The 16,038-nt window shown below is 43.3% G+C and overlaps 1 protein-coding gene across 2 annotated transcripts; it reads right to left on the reverse strand.

Moving 5' to 3' along the window:
• Window positions 1-274: 274 nt before the first annotated feature.
• si:dkeyp-51f12.3 (uncharacterized protein LOC107988041 homolog) lies at window positions 275-6,494 on the reverse strand. 2 transcript variants are annotated; one of them, XM_065003122.1, is made up of 4 exons: window positions 6,068-6,494; window positions 5,711-5,843; window positions 5,413-5,612; window positions 275-1,265 (listed from the first exon to the last, which is right to left on the reverse strand). In XM_065003122.1, the coding sequence occupies exons 2-4, from the start codon at window positions 5,834-5,836 to the stop codon at window positions 1,109-1,111; spliced, it is 483 nt and encodes a 160-aa protein (XP_064859194.1). In that variant the 5' UTR covers window positions 5,837-5,843; window positions 6,068-6,494; the 3' UTR covers window positions 275-1,108. The 2 variants fall into 2 exon arrangements, with proteins under 2 accessions (XP_064859194.1, XP_064859195.1); XM_065003123.1 differs by having other exon boundaries at window positions 6,060-6,494.
• Window positions 6,495-16,038: the final 9,544 nt, after the last annotated feature.

Consider the following 16,038-nt stretch of genomic DNA (forward strand, 5'->3'; position numbering starts at 1 on the left):
ACAAAGTACTGAGTAAAGGGTCTGAATACTTCTGTAAATGTGTTAGTTCAGGTTTTTTTTATATACATTTGGTCAAAATGTTTAAAAACCTGTTTGCCATTATGGGGTATTGTGTGTAGATTGATGAGGGGGAAAAACTATTAATACATTTTAGAATAAGGCGGTAACGTACCAAAATGTAGAAAAGGTCAAGGGGTCTGAATACTTCCGAATGCACGGCATGCTATAACAATACCTTAACACTCACATCTGAGACACAAACGACTCAGAGATCTTTGGTTAATCATTTACTAAAGTTGATCATGACATCCCATTTTAAAAATGAAGAGAGAGAGAAAAAAACTGTTACAAGCATTTACTGCTGTAACAACAAGGCACTTTTGGTTGAAATCATCTCTGCCCAAATTGTATTACATTGTCAAAAAAGCGAATCAGTGAAAATTATATTAATTTTAATATTGTACCTGTAAATCCACCAAAGGGAGAAAAAAAATAGAATCAGTGGTGCATACAAGACCACAGAAGCACACACACTCGCTATATCGCACTCACTCACACATACATACATACACAGACGCCTTCTCAATCACACTAGGGAATGACACTTAACTCCCTCCACAGTCACAGACACAGCTAAATGGAGTCCAAGGCCACAAGAAAGTCAGATTGGGGTTTTAAAGGCTGGCTCCATTGAGGCTGGTAGTGAAGGCTTAGTGCTGGGCTTGTCGCCTGGTGTAGCACGATGCCACTACAAAGTCTAAATATATGGCTGCCGGGCCATATACTACTATACTATAATACATCTTATACTAAAAAGTAACAACAGCAGCAACAAGTTTAGGTGGTGTAAAGTTTTTTTTTCTCTAAATGACATAATAGGAGTGCAGTGTATTACGCTGTAGTAGTCTTAATAGCAGCATTATAACGCACTCATTCTTCAAACAAGTATGTAAACAATGTTGGTGGGTTCAACCCCTTACAGCCTCTGCGTTCCCCTCCATTCCCAAACAACGACTCTCCCAGCACGGGGGGGGCTTTATTTAGCTCACTGTGTAATGGCAGCAAGGGAATACACCAGAGTCAAAGAACAGTAGTCCCATCCTAGCCCTCAGAGGTCAGAAGGACCTCGGCTCTTCATGACAGAGTCGTAGGAGGGGGGTGCCTCCAGGTCCCAGGGAGGAGGGGTGGGGGACAAGGGGAGGTGTAGAGAGGGGGTCACTCGCACAGAGTCCTCTGACATCTCTCTACGTATCCGGTCCAACCTCCTAGGGAGAGAGAGACGGATTATAGACATATAGTGACAAACTCCCATGTCGCTCAAATCACATTGTTCCATTGTCTCCAAGAATCCTTGTCTCCTGTCCATCCTGCTCACTGTTATTGACCGTTAATGAACACATTTAGCCTCTCCAGGCCTTCACGCATACAAACCGCATACAAGCCGCTGATGCGCACCTTTGGAACATCTAAAAAATGTTTTTTTAACTATAATAAATGAATTTAATACACAACATCACAATAAATGTATGATTTATTTTTGTCTACAGAAACATTATGATATGAATATAATGTATTTCAGAAGAACAGAATGAGTTAGCCAGATAACATACAGTAGGCCATGTGCCATGCCATAGACTTGTTCATTTAGCAGGTAAGATATGCTTGTAAATCCCGTGCCATTATTTTATATTATACAATTTATAGTAAAAATATAATTGATTATAGCTGAATAAAATAAAGGATATTTTTCCCATTCTGGAGCAACTTCACATATGAAGTGGCTATATTGAGCGTAAAAGTGATCATTTGAAACAGGTCCTATACGCTAGATTTAGAGATATTTGGCAAATTTAATTGTGAATGATACAAACCAGCAAAAACAGAAACGTCCTCTCACTGTCAAATGTGTTTATTTTCAGCAAACTTAACACGTGCAAATATTTGTATGAACATAACAAGATTCAACACAGACCTGTGACTAACAGAAATAGAATAATGTGTCCCTGAACAAAGGGGGGGGGTCAAAATCAAAAGTAACAGTCATGATCTGGTGTGGCCACCAGCTGCATTAAGTACTGCAGTGCATCTCCTCCTGATGGAGGAGATGCACTGCAGTACCAATATGAGATGTTACCCCATTCTTCTACCAAGGCACCTGCAACTTCCCAGATGAGGGGGAAGGGCCCTAGCCCTCATCCTCCAATCCAACAGGTCCCAGACGTGCTCAATGGGATTGAGATCCAGGCTCTTCGCTGGCCATGGCAGAACACTGACATTCCTGTCTTGCAGGAAATCATGCACAGTACGAGCAGTATGGCTGGTGGCATTGTCATGCCACATGTGGGAGGAGGATGTCTTCCCTGTAACGCACAGCATTGAGATTGCCTGCAATGACAACAAGCTCAGTCCGATGATGCTGTGACACACCACCCCAGACCATGACGAACCTTCCACCTCCAAATCGATCCCACTCCAGAGTACAGGCCTCGGTCTAACGTTCATTCCTTCGACGATAAACGCGAATCCGACCATCACCCCTGGTGAGACAAAACCGCGACTCGCAAGTGAAGAGCACTTTTTGCAGGTCCTGTCTGGTCCAGCGACGGTGGGTTTGTGCCCATAGGCGACGTTGTTGCCGGTGATGTCTGGTGAGGGCCTGCTTTACCACAGGCCTACAAGAACTCAGTCCAACCTCTCTCAAGCTATTGCGGACAGTCTGAGCACTGATGGAGGGATTGTGCGTTCCTGGTGTAACCTGGGCAGTTGTTGTTGCCATCCTTGTACCTGTCCCACAGGTCTGATGTTCAGATGTACCGATCCTGTGCAGGTGTTGTTACACGTGGTCTGCCACTGCGAGGACGATCAACTGCACGTCCTGTCTCTCTGTAGCGCTGTCTTAGGCATCTCACAGTACGGACATTGCCATTTATTGCCGTGGCCACATCTGCAGTCCTCATGCCTAAGGCATGTTCACACAGATGAGCAGGGACCCTGGGCATCTTTCTTTTGGTGTTTTTCAGAGTCGGTAGAAAGGCCTCTTTATAGTGTCCTAAGTTTTCATAACTGTGACCTTAATTGCCTACCGTCTGTAAGCTGTTAGTGTCTTAACGACCATTCCACAAGTGTGTGTTCATTAATTGTTTATGGTTCATTGAACGAGCATGGGAAACAGTGTTTTAAACCCATTACAATGAAGATCTGTGAAGTTATTTGGATTTTTACGAATTATCTTTGAAAGAAAGGGTCCTGAAAAAGGGACATTTTCTTTTTTGCTGAGTTTATATTGGCTGCATGATGCGCCTATAGGCTATTGATGATTTGAGAAAGTCACAAAAATAGCTTGTGCTCTGTTCCTTGTCTCAGGCTGCACAGCCGTTCTCTCATCAAGTGGCCATATTTTCAATTTAATCTTGTCTTCACTAATATGTCAAATTCGTTTAGATTTAGATTGGCCCATTATCAAATAGGCAAGAACAGAGGCAGAGGGAAAAAGACATTCACTCTGTATGCACTGGAATAGTGAATGGAGGCCACTTTCCTGCTGGTTAGTTTTTCAATCAGGAAGGGTAAGCTACTCTGGTTAATTTAATCCTTCCATCAACCACTGTTTGAGGTGCATGCAGCCTCTCGACAGGTGATATTCAGCCCAAACTCTGTATGCCATGGGCTCTCAAACCCTGTTCCTGCAGCTACCCAGTACTCTGTATGCCATGGGCTCTCAAACCCTGTTCCTGCAGCTACCCAGTACTCTGTATGCCATGGGCTCTCAAACCCTGTTCCTGCAGCTACCCAGTACTCTGTATGCCATGGGCTCTCAAACCCTGTTCCTGCAGCTACCCAGTACTCTGTATGCCATGGGCTCTCAAACCCTGTTCCTGCAGCTACCCAGTACTCTGTATGCCATGGGCTCTCAAACCCTGTTCCTGCAGCTACCCAGTACTCTGTATGCCATGGGCTCTCAAACCCTGTTCCTGCAGCTACCCAGTGCTTCATTTTGGAAACCAAGTGAAATCTGTATGGGAACATTGATAGTAACATGTTTTCACAGCTAAAAATATTTAATTAAACTGTTGACAATGCGCTTGGAAAGGAAAATGTCCAATACAATTTTACTATAATTGTAAGCTAACTCTGTAAACCACCCTGCACAATCAATGAACCAACCGCATCGCTTAGGCCTATACAGTCTTTCCCAAACTCATGTATAGTCTAGAGCGTAGCATAAGGTAACCAGTCCATGGTATCAAGGTAAGACCAAGATGCAGACCGTGTCAAAGTAACCATGGACCGCAGGCAGGGTCAGGTCAGGCAGAGGTTGGTAATCCAGAGGTGGGGCAAAGGTACAGGACGGCAGGCTCAGGGGCAGGCAGAGAGGTCAGGCGGGTGGGTACAGGGTCAGGACAGGCAAGGGTCAAAAACCAGGAGGACGAGAAAAGAGAGACTGAGGAAAAGCAGGACCTGACAAAAAAAAATGCTGGTAGGCTTGACAAACAAGACGAACTGGCAACAGAAAAACAGAGAACACAGGTATAAATACACAGGGTATAACGGGGAAGATGGGCGACACCTGGACGGGGGTGGAGACAATCACAAAGACAGGTGAAACAGATCAGGGTGACACCATCCATTATGCATAATAATACAGTCCACACTCAAAGGCGATTACTAGAATTTGTTTGATTTTGGAGTATAGGCTAGACCAATTATGTACCAAAGACATCTTAAATCTGTTTTTTTGTTTTGTTTTTCTGCTGTGCGTAATATGCGATAGGCTATGCATTGTGTAACGTACGGCACAATTATTATTTTAATTTGGGGGGGGTTCAGGCTTGGGCTCATATATAGGCCTATGTGTATGCATAAGCTCTAATATACGTATGTATGTTTTTAATTCATCCTCACCTTAGAAAGGGCTGTCCATTTCCTTGTGTTAGGCTTTGAAACCACACCCACATGGACCATGTTTTCCACTCAGTTTCAACCCGTTGTTGAACTTCTTTCTTCAAATTGATCAATCACATTGAGGTGAGTTTTAAACGCAAAAATACTGTTTTGATGATGAGTTTGATGTGATTTTTGACTGCATATGCATTGATGTCTGACTGGTTACAGGTACAATAAAGTACCAGGCCATTAGGACCTGATGGTCGTCAGTGTGTTTGGTACTACCAATGCATGTCAAATTAAATAAAAAATGTTATTTGTCGCATGCTTCCTAAACAACAGGTGAAGACTAACAGTAAAATGCTTACTTACGGGGCCCTTCCCAACAATGCAGGGAGAAAAAAAGATGAAAAAAATAGACAACACGAGGATAAGAGCATAAGAGGAGATTACCGTGACTCAACGGTCACTTTAAATTTTACTGTGGTCATGACTCATGACTGCCGTAACAGCCCTGTGTGTGTTTACCTCTGGATGGCCAGGGCCTGGTGTGGGCTGTAGCGTGTTCCTGTGCGGGGGTGTAACAGGAAGTGTCCAGGTACGTCCAACACCTGTAGCGTTGTCATGACAATACAGAGTCCCGCGGTGGTCAGTGTCGCTCCGGTAACAGCCATCAGCACCCCCAGCCAGAGGGCTGGACCTTGCAGAGTCAGGAAACCCCCTACTACCTACATACATACATACATACATACAGTAAGCCAGGACACCATCTATATACTTGTTAACAAAAAAAGACACACACAGCTAGAAATCTGCACCCTCCTACCATCATCACTGGGCCTAGAGATAGCAGCATGCCCTGGGGAGATGGCCTCCTTCTCTCCCTCTGTCTGCCTGGAGTTACTCCCTGACTTGGCTCACACACACTACACTCCTCCTGCAACACCATCATACACAATCTGCAGGGGAGAGAGAGAAAGATGAATGAGCGTAATGTTTATTGTTCATTTTGTATTGTTTATTTCCCATTTGTTTCTTGTCAATTTCACTTGCTTTGGCAATGTAAACATGTGCTTTCCATGCCAATAAAGCCCTTTAAATTGCATTTAAATTGAGATATCAAAGAGGGTTAGAGAGTTATCAGATGATCACTTGTTGATTGAACTAGGGCATACCATTTTACCTTCTGAAGAAGCTTCCAGTTGCCCAGCCGGGGATAAAGGAAGGATAGTATTATTTAGTTTCTATACATCTCCGTTGTTTTTTTTTTACTAATCTCTTCAACTAGTTTCTTCCTTTATGCTTTCCATGTGGCATGCGGGGCTGTGATTGTTATCTAAACACAATTTAAGAATCTCAAGAATCAAATGATTCTACTCGACCGAGAGTATAATTTAAAACTCATCCCGCTTGCTTTGCCAGAGGTAATCTTGATCGATCCTTTAAATCCGTTATAACGTTGCATCGCGGTCGACATTGAATGTGTGTCGAGTTGTGGGCAGGGCAGGACACTCGCCCCCGGTAGTCACACAGTCCCTGCGCGTGGTGAAAGGAAGTCGGTTTCTGAATGTTATTCGGTGACCGTAGGAGGAAAGGATCAAGACAGAGAGAGGGGGCGGGAACGGAGAGAGACAGGGTGGGGCAGTGGCGGAGAAGAGAAAGATCTGGATATCGTCAGTGTTTTATCAAAAACATGTTTGTCTGTTGATTTATCTAGACGAAGCTGTGTGAGGAGGGGGGAGGATATATGCCATTCCTATTGTGTGGTGTAATTAATTATCCATAGACTCGTTTTCAATTAGTTGGACAGTGTAGGTTATTATCTCTGAAGCAGATCACTTTGGTTCAAATTGTTTCAGTGAACAAGCAAACCTATAATCTTCAATGATTAAAATGTGATGATTGACTGGCCAGTCAGTCATCTCTATTACCAGAATGTGTTGATCGAGAGAGCCTAACCTGGAGCCTCATTTATCAATGTAACGTTGCGTAGAAACTATTCTAAAATACTACTCCCGAACGGTATTTAGGAAGTTCATACGCATATAACATTTGTGATTTATCAAACAATCCTACTAGCGTCAGACGCACGCCAGAAGGGGAGAACCATTGATAAATAAAAATGGTTCTTAGCCTCAGTGGTTGTGCACCACCTTGGGTAGTTGCATTTCGGAAACACCCCAAATTAACCATTTGGTCAAAATCACCCCTTTTAAAACTTCTTCCGAATTGGTGGGTCCCTTACAGGACGGTTGAGCTCATTTAGGCTAATGTGATTAGCATGAGGTTGTAAGTAGCATGAACATTTCCCAGGACATAGACATAACTGATATTGGCAGAAAGCTTACATTCTTGTTAATCTAACTGCACTGTCCAATTTACAGTAGCTATTACAGTGAAATAATACCATGTTATTGTTTGAAGAGAGTGCACAATTTTGAACATGAAAAGTTATAAACAAATTAGGCAGTTGGGCAGTCTTGATGCAAAATTTTGAACAGAAATGCAATGGTTCATTGGATCAGTCAATAATATGCATATCCTTGCTTCAGGGCCTGAGCTACAGGCAGTTAGATTTGGGTATGTCATTTTAGGCGATTTATTTTTATTTTTAAAGGTGCCAATCCTTACGAGATTTGTAAAGCCCAGGGGGAATATATAACGTCGTACCATGAAATTCAACGCGCAACCAAACGAAGCGAAGAAAAAATAAATTAATTCCAAGACAGAAATAGAGGTGCTAGTATCAGAGATTGAGTAAAACCAAAATGTTTTTTGGGGCTCGCTCAGTTGTGGCGATGACCAGTAAAAATAACAACATGCTAACATTGCTGTTCTGTAGAATGACCGAGCAGTGCGTTCCACCTGGCCACCATATTCAGCAGCGTCCTTTTGCGCGTCACATAACTTATCACTTGCACATTAAGCATGGAAACCTGTTTACATAGTTGAAATTGTTTATACAGTTGAAGTCAGACGTTTACATACACTTATGTTGGAGTCATTAAAACTCATTTTTCAACCACTCCACAAATGAACAAACTATAGTTTAACCATGTCAGTTAGGATATCTACATTGTGCATGACACAAGTCATTTTTCCAACAATTGTTTACAGACAGATTATTTCATTTATAATCCAGTGTATCCCAATTCCAGTGGGTCACAGGTTTACATACACTAAGTAGACTGTGCCTTTAAACAGCTTGGAAAATTCCAGAAAATGATTTCATGGCTTTAGAAGCTTCTCATAGCCTAATTTACATAATTTGAGTGAATTGGAGGTGGTGTACCTGTGGATGTATTTCAAGGCCTACCTTCAAACTCAGTGCCTCTTTGCTTGACATCATGGGGAAATCAAAATAAATCAGCCAAGACCTCAGAAGAAAATTGTGGACCTCCAAGTCTAGTTAATCCTTGGGAGCAATTTCCAAACGCCTGAAGGTACCACGTTCATTTGTACAAACAATAGTACGCAAGTATAAACATGGGACCACGCGGCCGTCATACTGCTCAGGAAGGAGACACGTCCTGTCTCCTAGAGATGAACGTACTTTGGTGCGAAAAGTGCAAATATATCCCAGAACAACAGCAAAGGACCTTGTGAAGAGGCTGGAGGAAACGGGTACAAAAGTATCTAAACTCAGCAAAAAAAGAAACGTCCCTTTTTCAGGACCCTGTCTTTCAAAGATAATTCGTAAAAAGCCAAATAACTTCACAGATCTTCATTGTAAAGGGTTTAAACACGGTTTCCCATGCTTGTTAAATGAACCATTAACAATTAATGAACATGCACCCGTGGAACGGTCATTAAGACACTAACAGCTTGCAGCCGGTAGGCAATTAAGGTCACAGTTATGAAAACTTAGGACACTAAAGAGGCCTTTCTAATGACTGAAAAATACCAAAAGAAAGATGCCCAGGGATCCTGCTCACCTGCGTGAACGTGCTTTAGGCATGCTGCAAGGAGGCATGAGGACTGCAGATGTGGCCAGGGCAATAAATTGCAATGTCCGTACTGTGAGACACCTAAGACAGCACTACAGAGAGACAGGATGGACAGCTGATCGTTCTCGCAGTGTCAGACTACGTGTAACAACACCTGCACAGGATCAGTACATCCGAACATCACACCTGCGGGGCAGGTACAGGATGGCAACAACAACTGCCTGGGTTACACCAGGAATGCACAATCCCTCCATTTTTTTTTCTCATTTTTTTCTTTTTCCATTTTTTTTTTCACCTTTATTTAACCAGGTAGGCTAGTTGAGAACAAGTTCTCATTTGCAACTGCGACCTGGCCAAGATAAAGCATAGCAGTGTGAACAGACAACACAGAGTTACACATGGAGTAAACAATTAACAAGTCAATAACACAGTAGAAAAAAAGAGAGTCTATATACATTGTGTGCAAAAGGCATTAGGTAGGCGAATAATTACAATTTTGCAGATTAACACTGGAGTGATAAATGATCAGATGGTCATGTACAGGTAGAGATATTGGTGTGCAAAAAAGCAGAAAAGTAAATAAATATAAAGAGTATGGGGATGAGGTAGGTAAAATTGGGTGGGATATTTACCGATAAGACTATGTACAGCTGCAGCGATCGGTTAGCTGCTCAGATAGCAGATGTTTGAAGTTGGTGAGGGAGATAAAAGTCTCCAACTTCAGCGATTTTTGCAATTTGTTCCAGTCACAGGCAGCAGAGAACTGGAACGAAAGGCGGCCAAATGAGGTGTTGGCTTTAGGGATGATCAGTGAGATACACCTGCTGGAGCGCGTGCTACGGGTGGGTGTTGCCATCGTGACCAGTGAACTGAGATAAGGCGGAGCTTTACCTAGCATGGACTTGTAAATGACCTGGAGCCAGTGGGTCTGGCGACGAATATGTAGCGAGGGCCAGCCGACTAGAGCATACAGGTCGCAGTGGTGGGTGGTATAAGGTGCTTTAATAACAAAACGGATGGCACTGTGATAAACTGCATCCAGTTTGCTGAGTAGAGTATTGGAAGCTATTTTGTCGATGACGTCACCGAAGTCAAGGACCGGTAGGATAGTCAGTTTTACTAGGGTAAGTTTGGCGGCGTGAGTGAAGGAGGCTTTGTTGCAGAATAGAAAGCAGACTCTAGATTTGATTTTAGATTGGAGATGTTTGATATGAGTCTGGAAGGAGAGTTTACAGTGCTCAGACTGTCCACAATAGGCTGAGAGAGGCTGGACTGAGGGCTTGTAGGACTGTTTTAAGGCAAGTCCTCACCAGACATCACCGGCAACAACTTCACCCACAGGCACAAACCCACCGTCACTGGACCAGACAGGACTGGCAAAAAGTGCTCTTCTCTAATGGGTCGCGGTTTTGTCTCACCAGGGGTGATGGTCGGATTCGCGTTTATCGTCGAAGGAATGAACGTTAGACCGAGGCTTGTACTCTGGAGTGGGATCGATTTGGAGGTGGAGGGTCTGACATGGTGAGCTTGTTGTCATTGCAGGCAATCGCAATGCTGTGCATTACAGGGAAGCCACTCTCCTCCTTCATGTGGTACCCTTCCTGCGGGCTCATCCTGACATGACCCTCCAGCATGACAATGCCTTCACGCACAGAACGAGCAGTATGGCTGTCCGCAAGACAGGAATGTCAGTGTTCTGCCATGGCCAGTGAAGAGCCCGCATCTCAATCCCATTGAGCACGTCTGGGACCTGTTGGATCGGAGGGTGAGAGCTTGGGCCATTCCTCCCAGAAATGTCCGGGAACTTGCAGGTGCCTTGGTGGAAGAGTGGGGTAACATCTCATGGCAAGAACTGGCAAATCTGGTGCAGTCCATGAGGAGGAATGGACTGCAGTACTTAATGAAGCTGGTGGCCACACCAGATACTGACTGTTACTTTTGATTTTGACCCCCCCTTTGTTCAGGGACACATTATTCTATTTATGTTAGTCACATGTCTGTGGAACTTGTTCAGTTTATGTCTCAGTTGTTGAATATTATGTTCATACAAATATTTACACATGTTAAGTTTGCTGAAAATAAACACAGTTGACAGTGAGAGGACATTTCTTTTTTTGCTCAGTTTATATCCACAGTAAAACGAGTCCTATATCAACATAACCTGAAAGGCCGCTCAGAAAGGAAGAAGCCACTGCTCCAAAACTGCCATAACAAAGCCGGACTATGGTTTGCAACTGCACATGCGGACAAGATCGTACTTTTTGGAGAAATTTCCTCTGGTCTGATGAAACAAAAATAGAACTGTTTGAAAGTAATGATCATCGTTATGTTTGGATGGGGATGCTTGCAAGCCGAAGAACACCATCCCAACCGTGAAGTACAAGGGTGGCAGCATCATGCTGTGGGGGTGCTTTGCTGCAGGAGGGACTGGTGCACTTTACAAAATAGATGGCATAATGAGAAAAGACAATTCTGTGTATATATTGAAGCAACATTAGTCAGGAAGTTAAAGCTTGGTCGCAAATGGAGAATGACCCAAAGCAAACTTCCAAAGTTGTGGCAAAATGGCTTAAGGACCACAAAGTCAAGTTATTGGAGTGGCCTTCTCAAAGCCCTGACCTCCATTCTATAGAATTTTTTGGGGCAGAACTGAAAAAGCGTGTTCGAGCAAGGAGGCCTACAAACCTGACTCAGTTACACCAGCTCTGTCAGGAGGAATGGGCCAAAACTCACCCAACTTATTGTGGGAAGCTTTTGGAAGGCTACCTGAAACACTTGACCCAAGTTCAACAATTTAAAGGCAATGCTACCAAACACTCAATTAGTATATGTAAACTTCTGACCAACTGGGAATGTGATGAAAGTAATAAAAGCTGAAATAAATCTCTCTCTACTATTATGACATTTCACATTCTTAAAATAAAGTGGTGACCTAAGGCCTATCTGACCTACGGCCGTGGAATTTTTACTAGGATTAAATGTCAGGAATTGTGAAAAACTGAGTTTAAATTTATTTGGCTAAAGTGTATGTAAACGTCCGACTTCAACTGTATTTTATGTGGGTGCGTCTATTTCTCCGTTCATATTTGGGAACCCATCGTTGCAAATAAATCTCTTGACTTCGAACTGTTGTGCGATTGTGTATGGAAATTGTATGTTACTGTTAGTTTTGCTGATGATTGCATACAAAACATTGGCTCTTCGCGGGTTCTGAGATGCCGATCAGACAGCTCCCGTTGAAAAGGGCCTGTTTTGAAAGGTACCTGTTGTGGATATCACTTGGATGTACAACGGAATGGCATATGTTTGCCTTTTTTAAAGTAGGTATTAAATCCCCACAAAAATCATATAACATTGGTTTTGGGAAACAATATCTGATGAGCCAATCTGTACTTTGCAGAAAAACTCCCACCTGTCTCTAAAAATGAGCTCTCTGGAAAATGCAGCATGTGTCAAATCTTCCAAAAGCAAAATCAGCCATCTCTTATTCGATTACCCATTATCTCAGTATTTTATAGTATGTCAACAATAGTTCAGTTTCACCCACAGGCCTACCTCTAATTTAACAAATTCTACTTTATATGGATTGTTATCTTAACAAATGCACTCATGTGGTCAAATTATAGGCTATATCAGGACAAGATACTTTTGTATATATAGTGTATGTGGACACCCTTTCAAATGAGTGGATTTGGCTATTTCTTTATGGATCACATACAAGTGCTTAGCAGATGTTATTGCGGGTGTAACGAAATGCCTGTGTTTCTAGCGATAGTGAAGTAATATCTAACAATTTCACAACATATAGCCAATACACACAAGTCTAAGTAAAGGAATGGAATTAAGAATATATAAATATATGGATGAGCAATGTCAGAGCGGCATAGACTAAGATACATTAGAATAGAATACAGTATATACATATGAGATGAGCAATGTCAGAGCGGCATAGACTAAGATACATTAGAATAGAATACAGTATATACATATGAGATGAGCAATGTCAGAGCGGCATAGACTAAGATACATTAGAATAGAATACAGTATATACATATGAGATGAGCAATGTCAGAGCGGCATAGACTAAGATACATTAGAATAGAATACAGTATATACATATGAGATGAGCAATGTCAGAGCGGCATAGACTGAGATACATTAGAATAGAATACAGTATATACATATGAGATGAGCAATGTCAGAGCGGCATAGACTGAGATACATTAGAATAGAATACAGTATATACATATGAGATGAGCAATGTCAGAGCGGCATAGACTGAGATACATTAGAATAGAATACAGTATATACATATGAGATGAGCAATGTCAGAGCGGCATAGACTAAGATACATTAGAATAGAATACAGTATATACATATGAGATGAGTCATGCAAAATATGTAAACATTATAAAAGTGACTAGTGTTCAATTTATTGAAGTCGCCAGTGATTTCAAGTCTATGAATGCTGAGCACGCCACCTTGTGGGTCCCCAGTGTTGAGGATCAACGAAGTGGAGGTGTTGTTTCCTACCTTCACCACCTGGGGGCGGCCCGACAGGAATTCCAGGACCCAGTTGTGCAGGGCAGGCTTCAGACCCAGGACCTCAAGCAGAATGATGAGCTTGAAGGGTACTATGGTGTTGAATGCTGAGCTATAGTCAATGAACAGCATTCTTACATAGGTATTCCTCTTATCCAGATGGGATAGGGATGTGCGATGGTGATTGCATCGTCTGTGGATCTATTGGGGTGGTAAGCAAATTGAAGTGGGACTAGGGTGACAGGTAAGGTAGAGGTGATATGATCCTTGACTAGTCTCTCAAAGCACTTCATGATGACTGAAGTGAGTGCTACGGGGTGGGGCGGTAGTCATTTAGTTCAGTTATCTTTGCTTTCTTGGGTACAGGAACAATGGTGGCTATCTTGAAGTATGTGGGAACAGCAGACTGGGATAAAGAAGATATTGAATATGTCCATAAACACATCAGCCAGCTGGTCTGCGCATCCTCTGAGGATGCGGCTAGGGATGCCGTCTGGGCCGGCAGCCTTTCGAGGGTTAACACCCTTAAACGTCTTACTTACGTCAGCCACGGAGAAGGAGAGCCCACAGTCCTTGATAATGGGCCGCTCCGGTGGCACTGTGTTATCCTCAAAACGGGCGAAGAAAGTGTTTATTATCTGGAAAAAAGACGTCGGTGCCCGCGACGTGGCTGGTTTTCCTTTTGTTGTCCGTGATTGTCTGCAGACCCTGCCACATTCATCTCGTGTCTGAGCCGTTGAATTGCAACTCCACTTTGTCGCTGTTCTGACGTTTTGCCTGTTTGATTGCCTTGTGGAGGGAATAACTACACTGTTTGTATTCAACCATATTCCCAGTCACCGTGCCATGGTTAAATGCGGTGGTTCGTGCTTTCAGTTTTGCACAAGTGCTGCCATCTCTCCACGGTTTTTGGTTAGGGTAGGTTTCAATAGTCACAGTGGGTACAACATCACCTATACACTTCCTGATAAACTCACCGTATGAGTATATTCGTCAAGGTTATTGTTGAAGGCTACCCGGAACATTTCCCAGTCCACGTGATCAAAACAATTTTGAAGCGTGGATTCCGATTGGTCAGACAAGCGTAGAATAGTCCTTAGCACGGGTAATTACTGTTTGATAATACGGTCGGCATTTGATTGAGGTATTCTAGGTCAGGTGAACAAAAGGACTTGAGTTCCTGTATGTTATCACAATCACACCATGAGTCGTTAATCATGAAACATACACCCCGCCCTTCTTCTTCCTGGAGAGATATTTATTCCTGTCTCCGCGATGAACTGAGAACCCAACTGGCTGGACTGACTCAAACAGTATATCCCGGAAGAGCCATGATTCTGTGAAACAGAGTATGTTGCAATCCCTGATGTCTCTCTGGAAAGAAATCATCGCCCTGAGTTTGTCAACTTTATTATCCAGAGACTGAACATTAGTGAGTAATATTCTCGGAAGCGGTGGGTGGTGTGCGCACCTAAGTCGGACTAGAAGACCAATCCGAGTACCTCTGCCAGCGGTGTTTTGGGTTGGCCTCTGGAATCAGTTAATTTGCCCTGGGGGGTGCGAACAAAGGATCCGATTCAGGAAAGTCGCGTTCCTGGTCGTAATGCTGGTAGAGCTGGTGAGTTACAGCTGCTCTGATATCAAATAGTTATTCTCGGCTGTATGTAATAACACCAAAAAACTTCTGGGCTAATAATGTAAGAAATAATACATTTAAAAAACTAAATACAGCAAAGTTTCCTGAGAGCTAGAAGCACGGCAGCTCTCTCTGTCGGTGCCATTTCGTTGTTCTTTCAGCCACACCCATTGAAGACAGGAGTATAAAGTCGAGCACACAGCCATGCAATCTCCATAGACAAACATTCACAGTAGAATGATCTTACTGAAGAGCTCAGTGACTTGAATGCAATGCCACCTTTCCAACAATTAAGTTCATCCAATTTCTGCCCTGCTAGAGCTGTCCCGGTCAACTGTAAGTCCTGTTATTGTGAAGTGGAAACTTCTAGGAGCAACAACGGTTCAGCCGGGAAGTGGTATTCCACACAGCTCACAGAAAGGGACCTCCGAGTGCTGAAGCATGTACCGCAGAAAAATCATCTGTCCTCCGTTGCAACACTCACTACCGAGTTCCAAACTGCCCCTGTCAGCAATGTCAGGACAAGAACTGTTCATCGGGAGCTTCATGAGATGTCTTTCCATGGCCCTAGCAGCCGCACACATGCCTAAGATCACGGTCTGCAATGCCAAGCGTCGGTTGGAGTGGTGTAAAGCACACTGTCATTGGCCTCTGGAGCAGTGGAAACGAGTTCTCTCGAGTGAAGTGTGATTCATCACCATCTGGCAGTCCTGGTTCGGGGAATTTGTATTTTTTTTATTGAACCTTTATTTAACTAGGCCGGCCAAACCCTCCCCTAACCCAGACGATGCTGAGACAATTGTGTGCCGCCCTATGGGACTCACGATCACGGCCGGTTGTGAAACAGCCTGGGATCGAACCAGGGTCTGTAGTGATGCTTCTAGCACTGAGATACAGTGCCTTAGACTTCTGACCCACTCGGGAGCCTTAAAAGACAGTCATGGTTTGGACTAGGCCCCTTTGTTCCAGTGAAGGGAAATCTTAATGCTACAGCATACAATGACATTCTGTGCTTCTAGCTTTATGGCA

This window comes from Oncorhynchus nerka, linkage group LG17 (assembly GCF_034236695.1).
Source record: "Oncorhynchus nerka isolate Pitt River linkage group LG17, Oner_Uvic_2.0, whole genome shotgun sequence".
NCBI lineage: Eukaryota > Metazoa > Chordata > Actinopteri > Salmoniformes > Salmonidae > Oncorhynchus > Oncorhynchus nerka.